General features: G+C 37.9%; 1 protein-coding gene across 1 annotated transcript in view; it reads right to left on the minus strand.

Annotated features, from left to right (window-relative positions):
* Positions 1-22,557, minus strand: part of LOC117338804 (tetraspanin-33-like) — a gene marked incomplete at its 3' end in the record, with an annotated part of 84,315 nt that overhangs the window by 22,604 nt on the left and 39,154 nt on the right. The window contains 1 exon segment of the mRNA XM_033900156.1: positions 8,116-8,304. Within this exon segment, the coding sequence (XP_033756047.1) occupies positions 8,116-8,304 (189 nt within the window).

Genomic DNA, 22,557 nt, shown 5'->3' on the forward strand with positions numbered 1-22,557 from the left:
GGCTGGCCGGTATGTTACTGAGGGATACATCAGTGTTATAAGGCTGGCCGGTATGTTACTGAGGGATACATCAGTGTTATAAGACTGGACCGGTATGTTACTGAGGGATACATCAGTGTTATAAGTCTGGCCGGTATGTTACTGAGGGATACATCAGTGTTATAAGGCTGGCGGTATGTTACTGAGGGATACATCAGTGTTATAAGACTGGCCGGTATGTTACTGAGGGATACATCAGTGTTATAAGGCTGGCCGGTATGTTACTGAGGGATACATCAGTGTTATAAGGCTGGCCGGTATGTTACTGAGGGATACATCAGTGTTATAAGACTGGCCGGTATGTTACTGAGGGATACATCAGTGTTATAAGGCTGGCCGGTATGTTACTGAGGGATACATCAGTGTTATAAGGCTGGCCGGTATGTTACTGAGGGATACATCAGTGTTATAAGGCTGGCCGGTATGTTACTGAGGGATACATCAGTGTTATAAGGCTGGCCGGTATGTTACTGAGGATACATCAGTGTTATAAGGCTGGCCGGTACGTTACTGAGGGATACATCAGTGTTATAAGGCTGGCCGGTATGTTACTGAGGGATACATCAGTGTTATAAGGCTGGCCGGTACGTTACTGAGGGATACATCAGTGTTATAAGACTGGTCGGTACGTTACTGAGGGATACATCAGTGTTATAAGGCTGGCCGGTATGTTACTGAGGGATACATCAGTGTTATAAGACTGGCCGGTATGTTACTGAGGGATACATCAGTGTTATAAGACTGGCCGGTATGTTACTGAGGGATACATCAGTGTTATAAGGCTGGCCGGTATGTTACTGAGGGATACATCAGTGTTATAAGGCTGACCGGTATGTTACTGAGGGATACATCAGTGTTATAAGACTGGCCGGTATGTTACTGAGGGATACATCAGTGTTATAAGACTGGCCGGTATGTTACTGAGGGATACATCAGTGTTATAAGGCTGGCCGGTATGTTACTGAGGGATACATCAGTGTTATAGGGTTGGCCGGTATGTTACTGAGGGATACATCAGTGTTATAAGGCTTGCCGGTATGTTACTGAGGGATACATCAGTGTTATAGGACTGGCCGGTATGTTACTGAGGGATACATCAGTGTTATAAGACTGGCCGGTATGTTACTGAGGGATACATCAGTGTTATAAGGCTGGCCGGTATGTTACTGAGGGATACATCAGTGTTATAGGACTGGCCGGTATATATATGTTACTGAGGGATACATCAGTGTTATAAGGCTGGCCGGTATGTTACTGAGGGATACATCAGTGTTATGAGGCCGGCCGTTATGTTACTGAGGGATACATCAGTTTTATAAGGCTGGCCGGTATGTTACTGAGGGATACATCAGTGTTATAAGGCTGGCCGGTATGTTACTGAGGGATACATCAGTGTTATAAGACTGGCCGGTATGTTACTGAGGGATACATCAGTGTTATAAGGCTGGCCGGTATGTTACTGAGGGATACATCAGTGTTATAAGGCTGGCCGGTACGTTACTGAGGGATACATCAGTGTTATAAGGCTGGCCGGTACGTTACTGAGGGATACATCAGTGTTATAAGGCAGGCCGGTATGTTACTGAGGGATACATCAGTGTTATAAGGCTGGCCGGTACGTTACTGAGGGATACATCAGTGTTATAAGGCTGGCCGGTATGTTACTGAGGGATACATCAGTGTTATAAGGCTGGCCGGTATGTTACTGAGGGATACATTAGTGTTATAAGACTGGCCGGTATGTTACTGAGGGATACATCAGTGTTATAAGGCTGGCCGGTACGTTACTGAGGGATACATCAGTGTTATAAGGCTGGCCGGTATGTTACTGAGGGATACATCAGTGTTATAAGACTGGCCGGTATGTTACTGAGGGATACATCAGTGTTATAAGGCTGGCCGGTACGTTACTGAGGGATACATCAGTGTTATAAGGCTGGCCGGTATGTTATTGAGGGATACATCAGTGTTATAAGGCTGGCCGGTATGTTACTGAGGGATACATCAGTGTTATAAGGCAGGTAGGTATGTTACTGAGGGATACATCAGTGTTATAAGGCTGGCCGGTATGTTACTGAGGGATACATCAGTGTTATAAGGCTGGCCGGTATGTTACTGAGGGATACATCAGTGTTATAAGGCTGGCCGGTATGTTACTGAGGGATACATCAGTGTTATAAGGCTGGCCGCTATCCGGACCTACAGACAAAAATGACTGATCATCAATTTCGAATTACGTCCACGGAACATCAATCAATTTCTCAGATATGACTACTCTAGTAAAATTTCCATTCTAGCGGAAAGTAATATATCGATTTGTAAATGAAATGGCGTGAGTTGCTTCACCATTGTATAATGAAGTACTTTGGAATTGGCTGGACATGGGTTCCATCAAGGGCTATAACTATGATTTATTGAGTTCGATACATGATACAGCTACCTTATATTAATGCAAGCTTTTGATACATGTACCATTCAGCATCTCTCCCTTTAGATATAAAAATGTTATAGGAAAACCCTCTAGTAAGCATCACTCTACTGCGTGAGCTGAGAATCTTTCCAGAGATATATGTGCTAAGAGAACACATTCAAGGGACAGGTTTGTAGTAAAAAAAACACATTTAAGGGACAAGTTTGTAGTAAAGGAACACATTTAAGGGACAGGTTTGTAGTAAAAAAAACACATTTAAGGGACAGGTTTGTAGTAAAGGAACACACTCAAGGGACAGGTTTGTAGTAAAGGAACACATTCAAGGGACAGGTTTGTAGTAAAGGAACACATTCAAGGGACAGGTCGGTAATAAAGGAACACATTCAAGGGACAGGTCGGTAATAAAGGAACACATTCCAGGGACAGGTTGGTAGTAAAGGAACACATTCCAAGGGACAGGTGGGTAGTAAATGAACACATTTAAGGGACAGGTCGGTAGTAAGGAAACACATTCCAGGGACAGGTTCGTAGTAAAGGAACACATTTAAGGGACAGGTTGGTAGTAAATGAACATATTCAAGGGACAGGTTCGTAGTAAAGGAACACATTCCAGGGACAGGTCGGTAATAAAGGAACACATTCAAGGGACAGCTCGATAATAAAGGAACACATTCCAGGGACAGGTGGGTAGTAAAGGAACACATTCCAGGGACAGGTGGGTAGTAAAGGAACACATTCAAGGGACAGGTTCGTAGTAAAGGAACACATTCCAGGGACAGGTGGGTAGTAAAGGAACACATTCAAGGGACAGGTTTGTAGTAAAGGAACACATTCCAGGGACAGGTGGGTAGTAAAGGAACACATTCAAGGGACAGGTTTGTAGTAAAGGAACACATTCAAGGGACAGGTTGGTAGTAAAGGAACACATTTAAGGGACAGGTTGGTAGTAAAGGAACACATTCAAGGGACAGGTTGGTAGTAAATGAACATATTCAAGGGACAGGTTGGTATTAAAGGAACACATTCCAGGGACAAATTTGTAGTACAGGAACACATTCAAGGGACAGGTTGGTAGTAAAGGAACACATTCAAGGGACAGGTTGGTAGTAAAGGAACACATTCAAGGGACAGGTCGGTAATAAAGGAACACATTCAAGGGACAGGTCGGTAATAAAGGAACACATTCCAGGGACAGGTGGGTAGTAAAGGAACACATTCAAGGGACAGGTGGGTAGTAAAGGAACACATTCAAGGGACAGGTTCGTAGTAAAGGAACACATTCCAGGGACAGGTTTGTAGTAAAGGAACACATTCAAGGGACAGGTTTGTAGTAAAGGAACACATTCAAGGGACAGGTTCGTAGTAAAGTAACACATTCAAGGGACAAGTCTGTAGTAAAGGAACACATTCAAGGGACAGGTTCGTAGTAAAGGAACACATTCGAGGAACAGGTGGGTAGTAAAAGAACACATTCCAGGGACAGGTGGGTAGTAAAGGAACACATTCAAGGGACAGGTGGGTAGTAAAGGAACACATTCAAGGGACAGGTTCGTAGTAAAGGAACACATTCAAGGGACAGGTTTGTAGTAAAGGAACACATTCAAGGGACAGGTTCGTAGTAAAGGAACACATTCCAGGGACAGGTCGGTAATAAAGGAACACATTCAAGGGACAGGTCGGTAATAAAGGAACACATTCCAGGGACAGGTGGGTAGTAAAGGAACACATTCCAGGGACAGGTGGGTAGTAAAGGAACACATTCAAGGGACAGGTGGGTAGTAAAGGAACACATTCCAGGGACAGGTGGGTAGTAAAGGAACACATTCAAGGGACAGGTTTGTAGTAAAGGAACACATTCAAGGGACAGGTTGGTAGTAAAGGAACACATTTAAGGGACAGGTTGGTAGTAAAGGAACACATTCAAGGGACAGGTTGGTAGTAAATGAACATATTCAAGGAACAGGATTGTAGTACAGGAACACATTCAAGGGACAGGTTGGTAGTAAAGGAACACATTCAAGGGACAGGTTGGTAGTAAAGGAACACATTCAAGGGACAGGTCGGTAATAAAGGAACACATTCAAGGGACAGGTCGGTAATAAAGGAACACATTCCAGGGACAGGTGGGTAGTAAAGGAACACATTCAAGGGACAGGTGGGTAGTAAAGGAACACATTCAAGGGACAGGTTTGTAGTAAAGGAACACATTCCAGGGACAGGTTTGTAGTAAAGGAACACATTCAAGGGACAGGTTCGTAGTAAAGGAACACATTCCAGGGACAGGTTTGTAGTAAAGGAACACATTCAAGGGACAGGTTTGTTGTAAAGGAACACATTCAAGGGACAGGTTCGTAGTAAAGTAACACATTCAAGGGACAAGTCTGTAGTAAAGGAACACATTCAAGGGACAGGTTCGTAGTAAAGGAACACATTCGAGGAACAGGTGGGTAGTAAAGGAACACATTCCAGGGACAGGTGGGTAGTAAAGGAACACATTAAGGGACGGGTGGGTAGTAAAGGAACACATTCAAGGGACAGGTTTGTAGTAAAGGAACACATTCAAGGGACAGGTTTGTAGTAAAGGAACACATTCAAGGGACAGGTGGGTAGTAAAGGAACACATTCAGGGGACAGGTGGGTAGTAAAGGAACACATTCAAGGGACAGGTTCGTAGTAAAGGAACACATTCAAGGGACAGGTTCGTATTAAAGGAACACATTCAAGGGACAGGTTCGTTGTAAAGGAACACATTCAAGGGACAGGTTCGTAGTAAAGGAACACATTCAAGGGACAGGTTTGTAGTAAAGGAACACATTCAAGGGACAGATTCGTAGTATAGGAACACATTCAAGGGACAAGTCTGTGGTAAAGGAACACATTCAAGGGACAGGTGGGTAGTAAAGGAACACATTCGAGGAACAGGTTGGTAGTAAAGGAACACATTCCAAGGGACAGGTGGGTAGTAAAGGAACACATTCCAGGGACAGGTTAGTAGTAAATGAACACATTTAAGGGACAGGTCGGTAGTAAGGAAACACATTCCAGGGACAGGTTCGTAGTAAAGGAACACATTTAAGGGACAGGTTGGTAGTAAATGAACATATTCAAGGGACAGGTTCGTAGTAAAGGAACACATTCCAGGGACAGGTTGGCAGTAAAGGAACACATTCAAGGGACAGGTTGGTAGTAAAGGAACACATTCAAGGGACAGGTCGGTAATAAAGGAACACATTCAAGGGACAGGTCGGTAATAAAGGAACACATTCCAGGGACAGGTGGGTAGTAAAGGAACACATTCCAGGGACAGGTGGGTAGTAAAGGAACACATTCAAGGGACAGGTGGGTAGTAAAGGAACACATTCCAGGGACAGGTGGGTAGTAAAGGAACACATTCAAGGGACAGGTTTGTAGTAAAGGAACACATTCAAAGGACAGGTTGGTAGTAAAGGAACACATTTAAGGGACAGGTTGGTAGTAAAGGAACACATTCAAGGGACAGGTCGGTAGTAAAGGAACACATTCCAGGGACAAATTTGTAGTACAGGAACTTATTCAAGGAACAGGATTGTAGTACAGGAACACATTCCAGGGACAGGTTGGTAGTAAAGGAACACATTCAAGGGACAGGTTGGTAGTAAAGGAACACATTCAAGGGACAGGTCGGTAATAAAGGAACACATTCAAGGGACAGGTCGGTAATAAAGGAACACATTCCAGGGACAGGTGGGTAGTAAAGGAACACATTCAAGGGACAGGTTTGTAGTAAAGGAACACATTCAAGGGACAGGTTCGTAGTAAAGGAACACATTCAAGGGACAGGTTCGTAGTAAAGGAACACATTCCAGGGACAGGTTTGTAGTAAAGGAACACATTCAAGGGACAGGTTTGTAGTAAAGGAACACATTCAAGGGACAGGTTCGTAGTAAAGGAACACATTCAAGGGACAAGTCTGTAGTAAAGGAACACATTCAAGGGACAGGTTCGTAGTAAAAGAACACATTCGAGGAACAGGTGGGTAGTAAAGGAACACATTCCAGGGACAGGTTGGTAGTAAAGGAACACATTCAAGGGACAGGTCGATAATAAAGGAACACATTCAAGGGACAGGTCGGTAATAAAGGAACACATTCCAGGGACAGGTGGGTAGTAAAGGAACACATTCAAGGGACAGGTGGGTAGTAAAGGAACACATTCAAGGGACAGGTTCGTAGTAAAGGAACACATTCAAGGGACAGGTGGGTAGTAAAGGAACACATTCAAGGGACAGGTCGGTAATAAAGGAACACATTCCAGGGACAGGTGGGTAGTAAAGGAACACATTCAAGGGACAGGTGGGTAGTAAAGGAACACATTCAAGGGACAGGTTCGTAGTAAAGGAACACATTCCAGGGACAGGTTCGTAGTAAAGGAACACATTCAAGGGACAAGTCTGTAGTAAAGGAACACATTCAAGGGACAGGTTCGTAGTAAAAGAACACATTCGAGGAACAGGTGGGTAGTAAAGGAACACATTCCAGGGACAGGTTTGTAGTAAAGGAACACATTCAGGGACAGGTGGGTAGTAAAGGAACACATTCAAGGGACAGGTTCGTAGTAAAGGAACACATTCAAGGGACAGGTTTGTAGTAAAGGAACACATTCAAGGGACAGGTTCGTAGTAAAGGAACACATTCCAGGGACAGGTGGGTAGTAAAGGAACACATTCAAGGGACAGGTTCGTAGTAAAGGAACACATTCAAGGGACAGGTTCGTAGTAAAGGAACACATTCAAGGGACAGGTTCGTTGTAAAGGAACACATTCAAGGGACAGGTTCGTAGTAAAGGAACACATTCAAGGGACAGGTTTGTAGTAAAGGAACACATTCAAGGGACAAGTCTGTAGTAAAGGAACACATTCAAGGGACAGGTGGGTAGTAAAGGAACACATTCGAGGAACAGGTGGGTAGTAAAGGAACACATTCAAGGGACAGGTGGGTAGTAAAGGAACACATTCAAGGGACAGGTTGGTAGTAAAGGAACACATTCCAGGGACAGGTGGGTAGTAAAGGAACACATTCCAGGGACAGGTGGGTAGTAAAGGAACACATTCAAGGGACAGGTTCGTAGTAAAGGAACACATTCAAGGGACAGGTGGGTAGTAAAGGAACACATTCAAGGGACAGGTTCGTAGTAAAGGAACACATTCAAGGGACAGGTGGGTAGTAAAGGAACACATTCAAGGGACAGGTTTGTAGTAAAGGAACACATTCAAGGGACAGGTGGGTAGTAAAGGAACACATTCAAGGGACAGGTTTGTAGTAAAGGAACACATTCAAGGGACAGGTGGGTAGTAAAGGAACACATTCAAGGGACAGGTGGGTAGTAAAGGAACACATTCAAGGGACAGGTGGGTAGTAAAGGAACACATTCAAGGGACAGGTGGGTAGTAAAGGAACACATTCAAGGGACAGGTTTGTGGTTAGGGAGCACTCTCAAGGGACATGTTTGTAGTAAAGGAACACACCGCACGGTAATATTTGTGCTAAGAGAACACACTGAAGGGACAGGTTTGTTGTAAGGAAACACACTCGTGGAACTTATTTGTGCCAAGGGATAGCACTTTAGGGACAGATTTTTAGGAGGGGAACATGCATGAAATATATTACCTGTTTTTGAACATTGTCCATCCAAACTTTATAGTAATCATCATCTTTGTATCGAATGATTGCTTTCTTCAACACTTTTTCTGGTGCATGACGTAGATTTTCCCGCGCTGATGGGTCAGAGTAAAACACGATGATAAGGGTTCCGGCCACAATTTCTATGACGAGGACTAACGATAGTGACAGATGAAACTGTAAATAAAGTAAAATACCAACACAATGTTACATATATACCAATAGAATAATACCTATATACCAACATAATAGTATCTATATACCAACAGAATAATACCTATATACCAACATAATTATACCTATATACCAACAGAATAGTATCTATATACCAACAGAATAGTATATTTATACCAACAGAATAGTATCTATATACCAACAGAATAGTATCTATATACATATTGTACCAACAGAATAATACCTATATACTAACAGAATAATACCAATATACCAACAGAATAATACCAATATACCAACAGAATATAACCTATATACCAACGGAATAGTATATTTATACCAACAGAATATTACCTATATACCAACAGAATAATACCTATATACCAACAGAATTATACCAATATACCAACAGAACAATACCTATAAACCAACAGAATAATACCTATATACTAACAGAATAATACCTATAAACCAACAGAATAATACCTATATACCAACAGAATAGTATATATACACCAACAGAATATTACCTATATACCAACAGAATAATACCTATATACCAACAGAATTATACCAATATACCAACAGAACAATACCTATAAACCAACAGAATAATACCTATATACTAACAGAATAATACCTATAAACCAACAGAATAATACCTATATACTAACAGAATAATACCTATAAACCAACAGAATAATACCTATATACTAACAGAATAATACCTATATACCAACGGAATAGTACCTATATACCAACAGAATTATACCTATATACCAACAAAATAATACCTATATACCAACGGAATAGTATATTTATACCAACAGAATATTACCTATATACCAACAGAATAATACCTATAAACCAACAGAATATTACCTATATACCAACAGAATAATACCTATAAACCAACAGAATAATACCTATATACTAACAGAATAATACCTATATACCAACGGAATAGTACCTATATACCAACAGAATTATACCTATATACCAACAAAATAATACCTATATACCAACAGAATAATACCTATAAACCAACAGAATAATACCTATATACTAACAGAATATTACCTATATACCAACAGAATTATACCTATATACCAACAGAATAATACCTATATACCAACAGAATAATACCTATAAACTAATAGAATATTACCTATATACCAACAGAATATTACCTATATACCAACAGAACAATATCTATTTACCCACAGAATAATACCTATATACCAACAGAATAGTATCTATATACCAACATAATAATACCTATATACCAACATAATATTACCTATATACCAACAGAATAGTATCTATATACCAACAGAATAGTACCAATATACCAACAGAATATTACCTATATACCAACAGAATATTACCAATATACCAACAGAATAATACCTATAAACCAATAGAATAATACCTATATACCAACAGAATAATACCTATATACCAACAGAATAATACCTATATACCAACAGAATTATACCTATATACATACAGAATAATACCTATATACCAACAGAATAATACCTATATACCAACAGAATAGTACCTATATACCAACAGAATAGTATATATACACCAACAGAATATTACCTATATACCAACAGAATAATACCTATATACCTACAGAATACTACCTATATACCAACAGAATAATACCTATATACCAACAGAATAATACCTATATACCTACAGAATACTACCTATATACCAACAGAATAGTACCTATATACCAACAGAATAGTATATATACACCAACAGAATATTACCTATATACCAACAGAATAATACCTATATACCTACAGAATACTACCTATACACCAACAGAATAATACCTATACACCAACAGAATAGTATATATACACCAACAGAATATTACCTATATACCAACAGAATAATACCTATACACCAACAGAATAATACCTATATACCAACAGAATATTACCTATATACCAACAGAATAGTATCTATGTACCAACAGAATAATATCTATATATACCAACAGAATAGTATATATACACCAACAGAATATTACCTATATACCAACAGAATAATACCTATATACCTACAGAATACTACCTATATACCAACAGAATAATACCTATATACCTACAGAATAATACCTATATACCAACAGAATAATACCTATATACCTACAGAATACTACCTATATACCAACAGAATAATACCTATATACCAACAGAATAGTATATATACACCAACAGAATATTACCTATATGCCAACAGAATAATACCTATATACCTACAGAATACTACCAATATACCAACAGAATATTACCTATATACCAACAGAATAATACCTATATACCAACAGAATAGTACCTATATACCAACAGAATAATACCTATATACCAACAGAATAATACCTATATACTTATTTGTTATATGATTGGTATGTAACACTATATCTTATTGGTCCAAATGAAATCACATGACATCAAGTGTATCGTTTCGCCATATCCGTGGAATGTTATTTTTATTTCTGCTAAAAATAGCATTTGTGTCCTTAGAGCTGATATTTTCGACAAATCAAATTATCCCATTTAATTTACTATATTGCTTTAAACACTGACAAAATGTTAGCGGACGACGAGTCAAAACAACTTAAGCGCCAATTTATCAGTGAAGAAGAAAAACTGAAAAGGATTCATGAGGACCATGAGCCTTAACGGTGACCTGAGTTTTGAAATACATGTATTTTAATTATCAGCCCAGGGTGTAAGTCAGGTCCAACATGTACATGCCATCGAGCTGTCATCCAATCCTAATAATGTTAACAAAAACACAATGAATCCCAATTGAAATAAAACAAATGATAATCAATAATGTGATTTCCTTATATAAATTATAAATTTATAGTAAAGTTTACCCCCTCCCCAGGGACAAACGGGAGATCCCAGAGTCATACAATTCACAATTTTGGTAAAGCACTTTAAGACCTTTCCATATATGAAGTGTATTTGATGCTACCTTTTTGGGTTTTTCGAAGACATGTTTTGAAATTTCAGGTAATTTGATACTTTTTGGCCCTGCCCTTAAGCCACAGGAAGTCAGTCAGGGCCAACATGTGCATACGATCCAGCGCTGTCATCCAATGCTGATAATGTTAACAAAGTTAGAATGATTTCCAATAGAAATCAAACAAATGATAGTCAGAATTGTGGTTTCTTTATATAAACTATAATAAAGTCTACCCCTCCCCAGGAGCAAACGTGAGACCCCAGGATCATGAAATTCACAATTTTTGTAAAGCATCTCAAGACCCGTCCATCTTAGAAGAGCATTTGATTCTACCTTTTTAAGATCTTGATGAGAAGTTTCCTGAACTTTTAGTCAAATTGACCCTTTTTGGCCCCGCCCATAAGCCCCTGGGGGTCAGTCAGTGCCTATATAAATGTACTTTACAACAAGCATCCCATACTGATAATTCTAACCAAGTTTGTTGTTTTTTTGTTTGGTTGTCATTTGGCCTTGGGAGCCAAAGAATTCATTCATTAAATTTGGTCCAGCTGTTTTGAAGAAGACGTCGAGAAAGTAAATTATTTACGGACGGACGACGGACGGCCCACGACGACACACTCAATGCGGTTAGAATAGGACCGTTGAGACTTCGCCTCGGGTGACCTAAAGCGGCTACTGTTAGCCATTTGCCTTCTACACGAATATCTCTGAGAGTAAAGTATGGACGAACATTTTGAATCGTACGATAAAAGTCACCTGGATGAATTCAAGGTGTCACAAGGAGAATGTCCATTGCCCGGCTTTTCAGTGTTTTATAATTGTTCAGACTATCAATAACAACCAAAGATTTTCAATAACAAGTAATTCTGACATTTTTTTTCTCCTCTTGTTTTCTTTTAATGTTGTTGACACGCATTTTCTACATTGTTGAAATTATTATTTATTTTTTTATTTTGCCTTTTTATATTTTTGTATTTTTGAGTATAGTTGGGACCATGTTGAAAGATCCAGTTGTATTTTGTGAGTATAGTTGGGACCATGTTGACACGATCCAGTTGTATTTTGTGAGTATAGTTGGGACCATGTTGACACGATCAAGTTGTATTTTTGAGTATAGTTGGGCCATGTTGACACGATCCAGTTGTATTTTGTGAGTATATCTGGGCCATGATGACACGATCCCGTTGTATTTTGTGAGTATATTTGGGCCATGTTGACACGATCCAGTTTTATTTTAGAGAATTTATAGGGCCATGTTAACACGAGACAAATGTATTTCCGGTGTTGAGAAAATCATGGCCTGGTGCTTGTGCCGGTTACAAGGCAGTGATATTCGTGGTTTACTTATGTCGGTTACAAGGCAGTGATATTCGTGGCTTACTTATGTCGGTTACAAGGCAGTGATATTCGTGGTTTACTTATGTCGGTTACAAGGCAGTGATATTCGTGGTTTACTTATGCCGGTTACATGGCAGTAATATTCGTGGTTTACTTATGCCGGTTACAAGGCAGTGATATTCCCGGTTTACTTATGCTGGTTACAAGGTGGTAATATTCGTGGTTTATTTATGTCGGTAACAAGGCAGTGATATTCGTGGTTTACTTATGCCGGTTACAAGGCAGTAATATTCGTGGTTTACTTATGCCGGTTACAAGGCAGTGATATTCCCGGTTTACTTATGCTGGTTACAAGGCAGTAATATTCCTGGTTTACTTATGCTGGTTACAAGGCAGTAATATTCATGGTTTACTTATGCCGGTTACATGGCAGTGATATTCGTGGTTTACTTATGTCGGTTACAAGGCAGTAATATTCCTGGTTTACTTATGCCGGTTACAAGGCAGTAATATTCGTGGTTTACTTATGCTGGTTACAAGGCAGTAATATTCCTGGTTTACTTATGCCGGTTACAAGGCAGTAATATTCGTGGTTTACTTATGCCGGTTACAAGGCAGTAATATTCGTGGTTTACTTATGCCGGTTACAAGGCAGTAATATTCGTGGTTTACTTATGCCGGTTACAAGGCAGTAATATTCCTGGTTTACTTATGCTGGTTACAAGGCAGTAATATTCCTGGTTTACTTATGCTGGTTACAAGGCAGTGATATTCGTGGTTTACTTATGCTGGTTACAAGGCAGTAATATTCCTGGTTTACTTATGCCGGTTACAAGGCAGTAATATCCGTGGTTTACTTATGCCGGTTACAAGGCAGTGATATTCGTGGTTTACTTATGCCGGTTACAAGGCAGTGATATTCGTAGTTTACTTATGTCGGTTACAAGGCAGTAATATTCATGGTTTACTTATACCGGTTACAAGGCAGTGATATTCGTGGTTTACTTATGCCGGTTACAAGGCAGTAATATTCGTGGTTTACTTATGCCGGTTACAAGACAGTGATATTCGTGGTTTACTTATGCCGGTTACAAGGCAGTAATATTCGTGGTTTACTTATGCCGGTTACAAGTCAGTAATATTCGTGGTTTACTTATGCCGGTTACAAGTCAGTAATATCCGTGGTTTACTTATGCTGGTTACAAGACAGTGATATTCGTGGTTTACTTATGCCGGTTACAAGGCAGTGATATTCGTGGTTTACTTATGCCGGTTACAATGCAGTGATATTCGTGGTTTACTTATGCCGGTTACAAGGCAGTGATATTCGTAGTTTACTTATGTCGGTTACAAGGCAGTAATATTCATGGTTTACTTATACCGGTTACAAGTCAGTAATATTCGTGGTTTACTTATGCCGGTTACAAGGTAGTAATATTCATGGTTTACTTATGCCGGTTACAAGGCAGTGATATTCGTAGTTTACTTATGCCGGTTACAAGGTAGTAATATTCATGGTTTACTTATGCCGGTTACAAGGCAGTGATATTCGTAGTTTACTTATGCCGGTTACAAGGCAGTAATATTCGTGGTTTACTTATGCCGGTTACAAGGTAGTAATATTCGTAGTTTACTTATGTCGGTTACAAGGCAGTAATATTCGTGGTTTACTTATGCCGGTTACAAGGCAGTGATATTCGTAGTTTACTTATGCCGGTTACAAGGCAGTAATATTCCTGGTTTACTTATGCCGGTTACAAGGCAGTAATATTCGTGGTTTACTTATGTCGGTTACAAGGCAGTGATATTCGTGGTTTACTTATGCCGGTTACAAGGCAGTAATATTCCTGGTTTACTTATGCCGGTTACAAGGCAGTAATATTCGTGGTTTACTTATGCCGGTTACAAGGCAGTGATATTCGTGGTTTACTTATGCCGGTTACAAGGCAGTAATATTCCTGGTTTACTTATGCCGGTTACAAGGCAGTAATATTCGTGGTTTACTTATGTCGGTTACAAAGCAGTAATATTCCTGGTTTACTTATGTCGGTTACAATGCAGTAATATTCATGGTTTACTTATGCCGGTTACAAGGCAGTGATATTCGTAGTTTACTTATGCCGGTTACAAGGCAGTAATATTCGTGGTTTACTTATGCCGGTTACAAGGTAGTAATATTCGTAGTTTACTTATGTCGGTTACAAGGCAGTAATATTCGTGGTTTACTTATGCCGGTTACAAGGCAGTGATATTCGTAGTTTACTTATGCCGGTTACAAGGCAGTAATATTCGTGGTTTACTTATGCCGGTTACAAGGCAGTAATATTCGTAGTTTACTTATGCCGGTTACAAGGCAGTGATATTCGTGGTTTACTTATGCCGGTTACAAGGAAACAAAACAGGTTAATGTTTGCAGATTCAGTGTTGATGAGAAGCTGTAGTTCCTGGATGCCACGTCAGTGTATGAAGTATTATGCCACAACGAGGCTATAGATACCGACTATAAATGTCAGGGACACTTCACGTTACGATAACGGGGAGGCTATAGGGACAACCATACAGTTAGTTATCGACATCAACTATCACGAACATTATCCAAATCAAAGGGGACTAAGATGGTGAAGTTTTTATTGATACTGTGTCCTCCTGGACAGTGTAAAAAGGATCGGACACAACTCATTCTACATACATCTGGAAAAAGATACCAACACTTCTAGTCAAAGAAAGTTATCTCAAAATTACCTGCATGCGCGGATCATCAGCATGTGCTTATCGTCCATGTCATCATTGGCGTCTTTTGTTAAAGAATGGATGCATAGTTTTATTTAAAAGTAAATTGAAACTAATAAAAATCAGATGATTATTAAAATTTGAAAAAAATAATGAAATAAATAAATAGATAAAAATGAAATGGAAAACCAGAAGATTGATTTCGTCTGCAAAGCCGTTAGCTATTTTCGATAATTTGTCATTTTAAATCTAAACTTAATTGCTTCTAGTCGGCGTTGAAAGGCATTTCTGACAAACCAAGTTATATTACGGCTCACAGATTTAAAAGAGTAATTCAAATTAAGAAGGTACAATTGTAGTTTGATGGGAACTCTTTCCTATGATGGACTGTGGATTTATGTATATAAATAGAACGGAGAAAAATATTACCATTGCAGTTAAAACAGATTCAATAATTCCCATTTCAGGTTATTTTGACAATCGGAATCCTTTCCTTATTATCATGACTGGTAATTAGCCGTTCCTCTTTAGAACTTCACAATCAAGTGGCAATATGCCTCCTCATCTAGTCCTCATATCGTAAGAGAAGATTTGCCGGTAGCACGTTGCGAAAGGTACAGACAAATTTCGCCGACATTTGCGATGAGAGCGGCTTACATCAACATTAAGTGGTCTATGGACATATAACTTTATTTCAAACAGAAAAAAACTCATTTCAAAGATCCAGGAAGAATAAGATATAGTTTCACAACAACCGTGTTAACGTATTGAAATTTATCGTGTAAAAGTATTGACAATTACCGTGTAAAAGAATTGACAATTACCGTGTAAAAGAATTGACAATTACCATGTTAACGTATTGAAATTTATCGTGTAAAAGTATTGACAATAACCGTGTTATCGTATTGAAATTAATCGTGTAAAAGTATTGACATTTGCCGTGTTAACGTATTGAAATTTATCGTGTAAAAGTATTGACAATTATTGTGTAAAAAGTATTGAAATTTACCGTGTAAAAGTATTGATAATTAACGTGTTAACCTATTGAAATTTATCGTGGAAAAGTATTGACAATTACCGTGTTAACGTATTGAAATTTATCGTGTAAAAGTATTGACACTTACCGTGTTAACGTATTGAAATTTACCGTGTAAAAGTATTGACAATTACCGTGTAAAAAGTATTGACAATTACCGTGTTAACGTATTGAAATTTACCGTGTAAAAGTATTGAAATTTATCGTGTAAAAGTATTGACAATAACCGTTTTAACGTATTGAAATTTATCGTGTAAAAGTATTGACAATTACCGTGTTAACGTATTGAAATTTACCGTGTAAAAGTATTGACAATAACCGTTTTAACGTATTATAATTTATCGTGTAAAAGTATTGACAATTACCGTGTTAACGTATTGAAATTTACAGTGTAAAAGTATTGACAATTACCGTGTAAAAGTATTGACAATTACCGTGTAAAAAGTATTGACAATTACCGTGTTGACGTATTGAAATTTATCGTGTAAAAGTATTGACAATCACCGTGTTAACGTATTGAAATTTATCGTGTAAAAGTATTGACAATCACCGTGTTAACGTATTGAAATTTACCGTGTAAAAATATTGACAATCACCGTGTTATCGTATTGAAATTTATCGTGTAAAAGTATTGACAATCACCGTGTTAACGTATTGAAATTTACCGTGTAAAAATATTGACAATCACCGTGTTATCGTATTGAAATTTATCGTGTAAAAGTATTGACAATCACCGTGTTAACGTATTGAAATTTACCGTGTAAAAGTATTGACAATTACCGTGTTAACGTAGTGAAATTTACCGTGTAAAAGTATTGACAATTACCGTGTTAACGTATTGAAATTTACCGTGTAAAAGTATTGACAATTACCGTGTAAAAAGTATTGACAATTACCGTGTTAACGTATTGAAATTTACCGTGTAAAAGTATTGACAATTACCGTGTTAACGTATTGAAATTTACCGTGTAAAAATATTGACAATTACCGTGTGAACGTATTGAAATTTACCGTGTAAATGTATTGACAATTATCGTGTTAACGTATTGAAATTTATCGTGTAAAAGAATTGACAATTACCGTGGAAAAGTATTGACAATCACCGCGTTATCGTATTGAAATTGATCGTGTAAAAGTATTGACAATTACCGTGGAAAAGTATTGACAATTACCGTGGAAAAGTATCGACAATTACCGTGTAAACAATGTAAACGTGTTGACAGTTACCGTGTAAAAAGTATTGACAATTACCGTGTTAACGTATTGAAATTTATCGTGTAAAAGTATTGACAATTACCGTGTTAACGTAGTGAAATTTACCGTGTAAAAGTATTGACAATTACCGTGTTAACGTATTGAAATTTACCGTGTAAAAGTATTGACAATTACCGTGTTAACGTAGTGAAATTTACCGTGTAAAAGTATTGACAATTACCGTGTTAACGTATTGAAATTTACCGTGTAAAAGTATTGACAATTACCGTGTAAAAAGTATTGACAATTACCGTGTTAACGTATTGAAATTTACCGTGTAAAAGTATTGACAATTACCGTGTTAACGTATTGAAATTTACAGTGTAAAAGTATTGACAATTACCGTGTAAAAGTATTGACAATTACCGTGTAAAAAGTATTGACAATTACCGTGTTGACGTATTGAAATTTATCGTGTAAAAGTATTGACAATCACCGTGTTAACGTATTGAAATTTATCGTGTAAAAGTATTGACAATCACCGTGTTAACGTATTGAAATTTACCGTGTAAAAATATTGACAATCACCGTGTTATCGTATTGAAATTTATCGTGTAAAAGTATTGACAATCACCGTGTTAACGTATTGAAATTTACCGTGTAAAAATATTGACAATCACCGTGTTATCGTATTGAAATTTATCGTGTAAAAGTATTGACAATCACCGTGTTAACGTATTGAAATTTACCGTGTAAAAGTATTGACAATTACCGTGTTAACGTAGTGAAATTTACCGTGTAAAAGTATTGACAATTACCGTGTTAACGTATTGAAATTTACCGTGTAAAAGTATTGACAATTACCGTGTAAAAAGTATTGACAATTACCGTGTTAACGTATTGAAATTTACCGTGTAAAAGTATTGACAATTACCGTGTTAACGTATTGAAATTTACCGTGTAAATGTATTGACAGTTATCGTGTTAACGTATTGAAATTTATCGTGTAAAAGAATTGACAATTACCGTGGAAAAGTATTGACAATCACCGCGTTATCGTATTGAAATTGATCGTGTAAAAGTATTGACAATTACCGTGGAAAAGTATTGACAATTACCGTGGAAAAGTATCGACAATTACCGTGTAAACAATGTAAACGTGTTGACAGTTACCGTGTAAAAAGTATTGACAATTACCGTGTTAACGTATTGAAATTTATCGTGTAAAAGTATTGACAATTACCGTGTTAACGTAGTGAAATTTACCGTGTAAAAGTATTGACAATTACCGTGTTAACGTATTGAAATTTACCGTGTAAAAGTATTGACAATTACCGTGTTAACGTAGTGAAATTTACCGTGTAAAAGTATTGACAATTACCGTGTTAACGTATTGAAATTTACCGTGTAAAAGTATTGACAATTACCGTGTAAAAAGTATTGACAATTACCGTGTTAACGTATTGAAATTTACCGTGTAAAAGTATTGACAATTACCGTGTTAACGTATTGAAATTTACCGTGTAAAAATATTGACAATTACCGTGTGAACGTATTGAAATTTACCGTGTAAATGTATTGACAATTATCGTGTTAACGTATTGAAATTTATCGTGTAAAGGTATTGACAATCACCGTGTTATCGTATTGAAATTTACCGTGTAAAAGTATTGACAATTATCGTGTTAACGTATTGAAATTTACCGTGTAAAAGTATTGACAATTGCCGTGTTAACATTTTGAAATTTACCGTGTAAAAGTATTGACAATTACCGTGTAAAAAGTATTGACAATTACCGTGTTAACGTATTGAAATTTACCGTGTAAAAGTATTGACAATTACCGTGTTAACGTATTGAAATTTACCGTGTAAAAATATTGACAATTACCGTGTGAACGTATTGAAATTTACCGTGTAAATGTATTGACAATTATCGTGTTAACGTATTGAAATTTATCGTGTAAAAGAATTGACAATTACCGTGGAAAAGTATTGACAATCACCGCGTTATCGTATTGAAATTGATCGTGTAAAAGTATTGACAATTACCGTGGAAAAGTATTGACAATTACCGTGGAAAAGTATCGACAATTACCGTGTAAACAATGTAAACGTGTTGACAGTTACCGTGTAAAAAGTATTGACAATTACCGTGTTAACGTATTGAAATTTATCGTGTAAAAGTATTGACAATTACCGTGTTAACGTAGTGAAATTTACCGTGTAAAAGTATTGACAATTACCGTGTTAACGTATTGAAATTTACCGTGTAAAAGTATTGACAATTACCGTGTTAACGTAGTGAAATTTACCGTGTAAAAGTATTGACAATTACCGTGTTAACGTATTGAAATTTACCGTGTAAAAGTATTGACAATTACCGTGTAAAAAGTATTGACAATTACCGTGTTAACGTATTGAAATTTACCGTGTAAAAGTATTGACAATTACCGTGGAAAAGTATTGACAATCACCGCGTTATCGTATTGAAATTGATCGTGTAAAAGTATTGACAATTACCGTGGAAAAGTATTGACAATTACTGTGTAAACAATGTAAACATGTTGACAGTTACCGTGTAAACAATGTAAACGTATCGACAATTACCGTGTAAAAAGTATTGACAATTACCGTGTTAACGTATTGAAATTTATCGTGTAAAAGTATTGACAATTACCGTGTAAACAATGTAAACGTGTTGACAATTACTGTGTAAACAATGTAAACGTATTGACAGTTACCGTGTAAAAAGTATTGACAATTACCGTGTTAACGTATTGAAATTTATCGTGTAAAAGTATTGACAATTACCGTGTAAACAATGTAAACGTGTTGACAATTACTGTGTATACAATGTAAACGTATCGATAATTACCGTGTAAGCTTATCGACAATTCCGATGTAAACTTATTGACTTAACCATGCAAATGTATTTATATAGCTGTTCATAATCACATAAAGAGAACGAACTTGCATTGCTTCATATTTTGTAACGCGGTGAATATCAATCCAGCAATGATGCCGTACAGTATTGATTAGTATCCTTGGCCTCAATATGTATACATACACCGAACTCTTAGGTGATAGAAATCGCGCGTTTACAACTATGCAACAATTGTTACTATAAATTCAATATAAAAACAGGAATGAGTTTAGTTAACTTTAGATCGATAGGAAACTTTTTACACGTGACTGTGTAAGTGACGACAGGATTAAAGCTATGACGATGGATACCAGACCTTCACTACACGGTCGTCGTGTAAGGAACGACCTAGAGGCTCAATATCTATAACTGAATAAACAGATCCGTAAACTAGCGTCTACTTAAATATAGCGCGCAACCATCACCAAAACAAGCGCTATTTTTGCACTTTCAAGTGGAGAATTTACACTCTAATGTGATGTCTCGCGTAGTTAATTGGCAGAGTTATCGATCAGCGTGGACTTCCCCTGTTAGGTGGCAGTTCGGATTACACTTCCGCATAACCCATCAATATTAAAAAATACAAACTGTTAGGCTAAACATAAATCACATTCAAGTGGGTACGTTTAATTCCATATTGCCCAATATCTCAATTGGGGAATACAAAAAAATAAAAAATAAAAATAGCTCAAACAGGGCCGCTTTAATCGATAACTGAACTGAGTGTTCGGTATAGTATCAAGTATTCTCTCCCTCAAAACGAGTTTGGCTTCAAAGCAATCATATTTTTGGTAAAGGATCGGAAAGGACGGTATTCTTTTCTTAAACATTGATATAGTCATAGCGGTGAAAAATGAAAGGCACCACAGGAAAGAGAATACATCAATCATCATTTTGGTACATGAAATTAAAAATTTGGTCAAACAATAAGAAAGAAATTGATTATTAAAGCTTTATGTTTTATGTACAGTGATACATTAACAAACCACCACAGTAAGACCACCAGTGGGAGGGGCTAAACTGGAATACATTAACAAACCACCACAGTCAGACCACCAGTGGGAGGGGCTGAACTGGAATACATAAAAAAAAACCCACAGTCAGACCACCAGTGGGAGGGGCTAAACTGAAATACATTAACAAACCACCACAGTCAGACCACCAGTGGGAGGGGCTAAACTGGAATACATTAACAAACCACCACAGTCAGACCACCAGTGGGAGGGGCTAAACTGGAATACATTAACAAACCACCACAGTCAGACCACCAGTGGGAGGGGCTAAACTGAAATACATTAACAAACCACCACAGTCAGACCACCAGTGGGAGGGGCTAAACTGGAATACATTAACAAACCACCACAGTCAGACAACCAGTGGGAGGGGCTAAACTGAAATACATTAACAAACCACCACAGTCAGACCACCAGTGGGAGGGGCTAAACTGGAATACATTAACAAACCACCACAGTCAGACCACCAGTGGGAGGGGCTAAACTGAAATACATTAACAAACCACCACAGTCAGACCACCAGTGGGAGGGGCTAAACTGGAATACATTAACAAACCATCACAGTCAGACCACCAGTGGGAGGGGCTAAACTGGAATACATTAACAAACCACCACAGTCAGACCACCAGTGGGAGGGGCTAAACTGAAATACATTAACAAACCACCACAGTCAGACCACCAGTGGGAGGGGCTAAACTGGAATACATTAACAAACCACCACAGTCAGACCACCAGTGGGAGGCGCTAAATTGAAATACATTAACAAACCACTACAGTCAGACCACCAGTGGGAGGGGCTAAACTGGACATAGTGACATCATTTATCACATGTACCGTAATACGACCCGTTGTTGACGGGCGCAGCAAAATAAAATGATTTTTTTTTCTTAATGATGTGGTACCTAAGTAGTTATTCGGAGATCAGGCCCTAAGCTTAGTCCGTGTAATCTCTCGACTGATATTTCATTGACACAGGTACGTTAACGTCTCTGATTAACGTCTTGAGCTGAAATGTAGAAATGTT

Source organism: Pecten maximus, chromosome 12, assembly GCF_902652985.1.
Source record: "Pecten maximus chromosome 12, xPecMax1.1, whole genome shotgun sequence".
In the NCBI taxonomy this organism is placed as follows: Eukaryota; Metazoa; Mollusca; class Bivalvia; order Pectinida; family Pectinidae; genus Pecten; species Pecten maximus.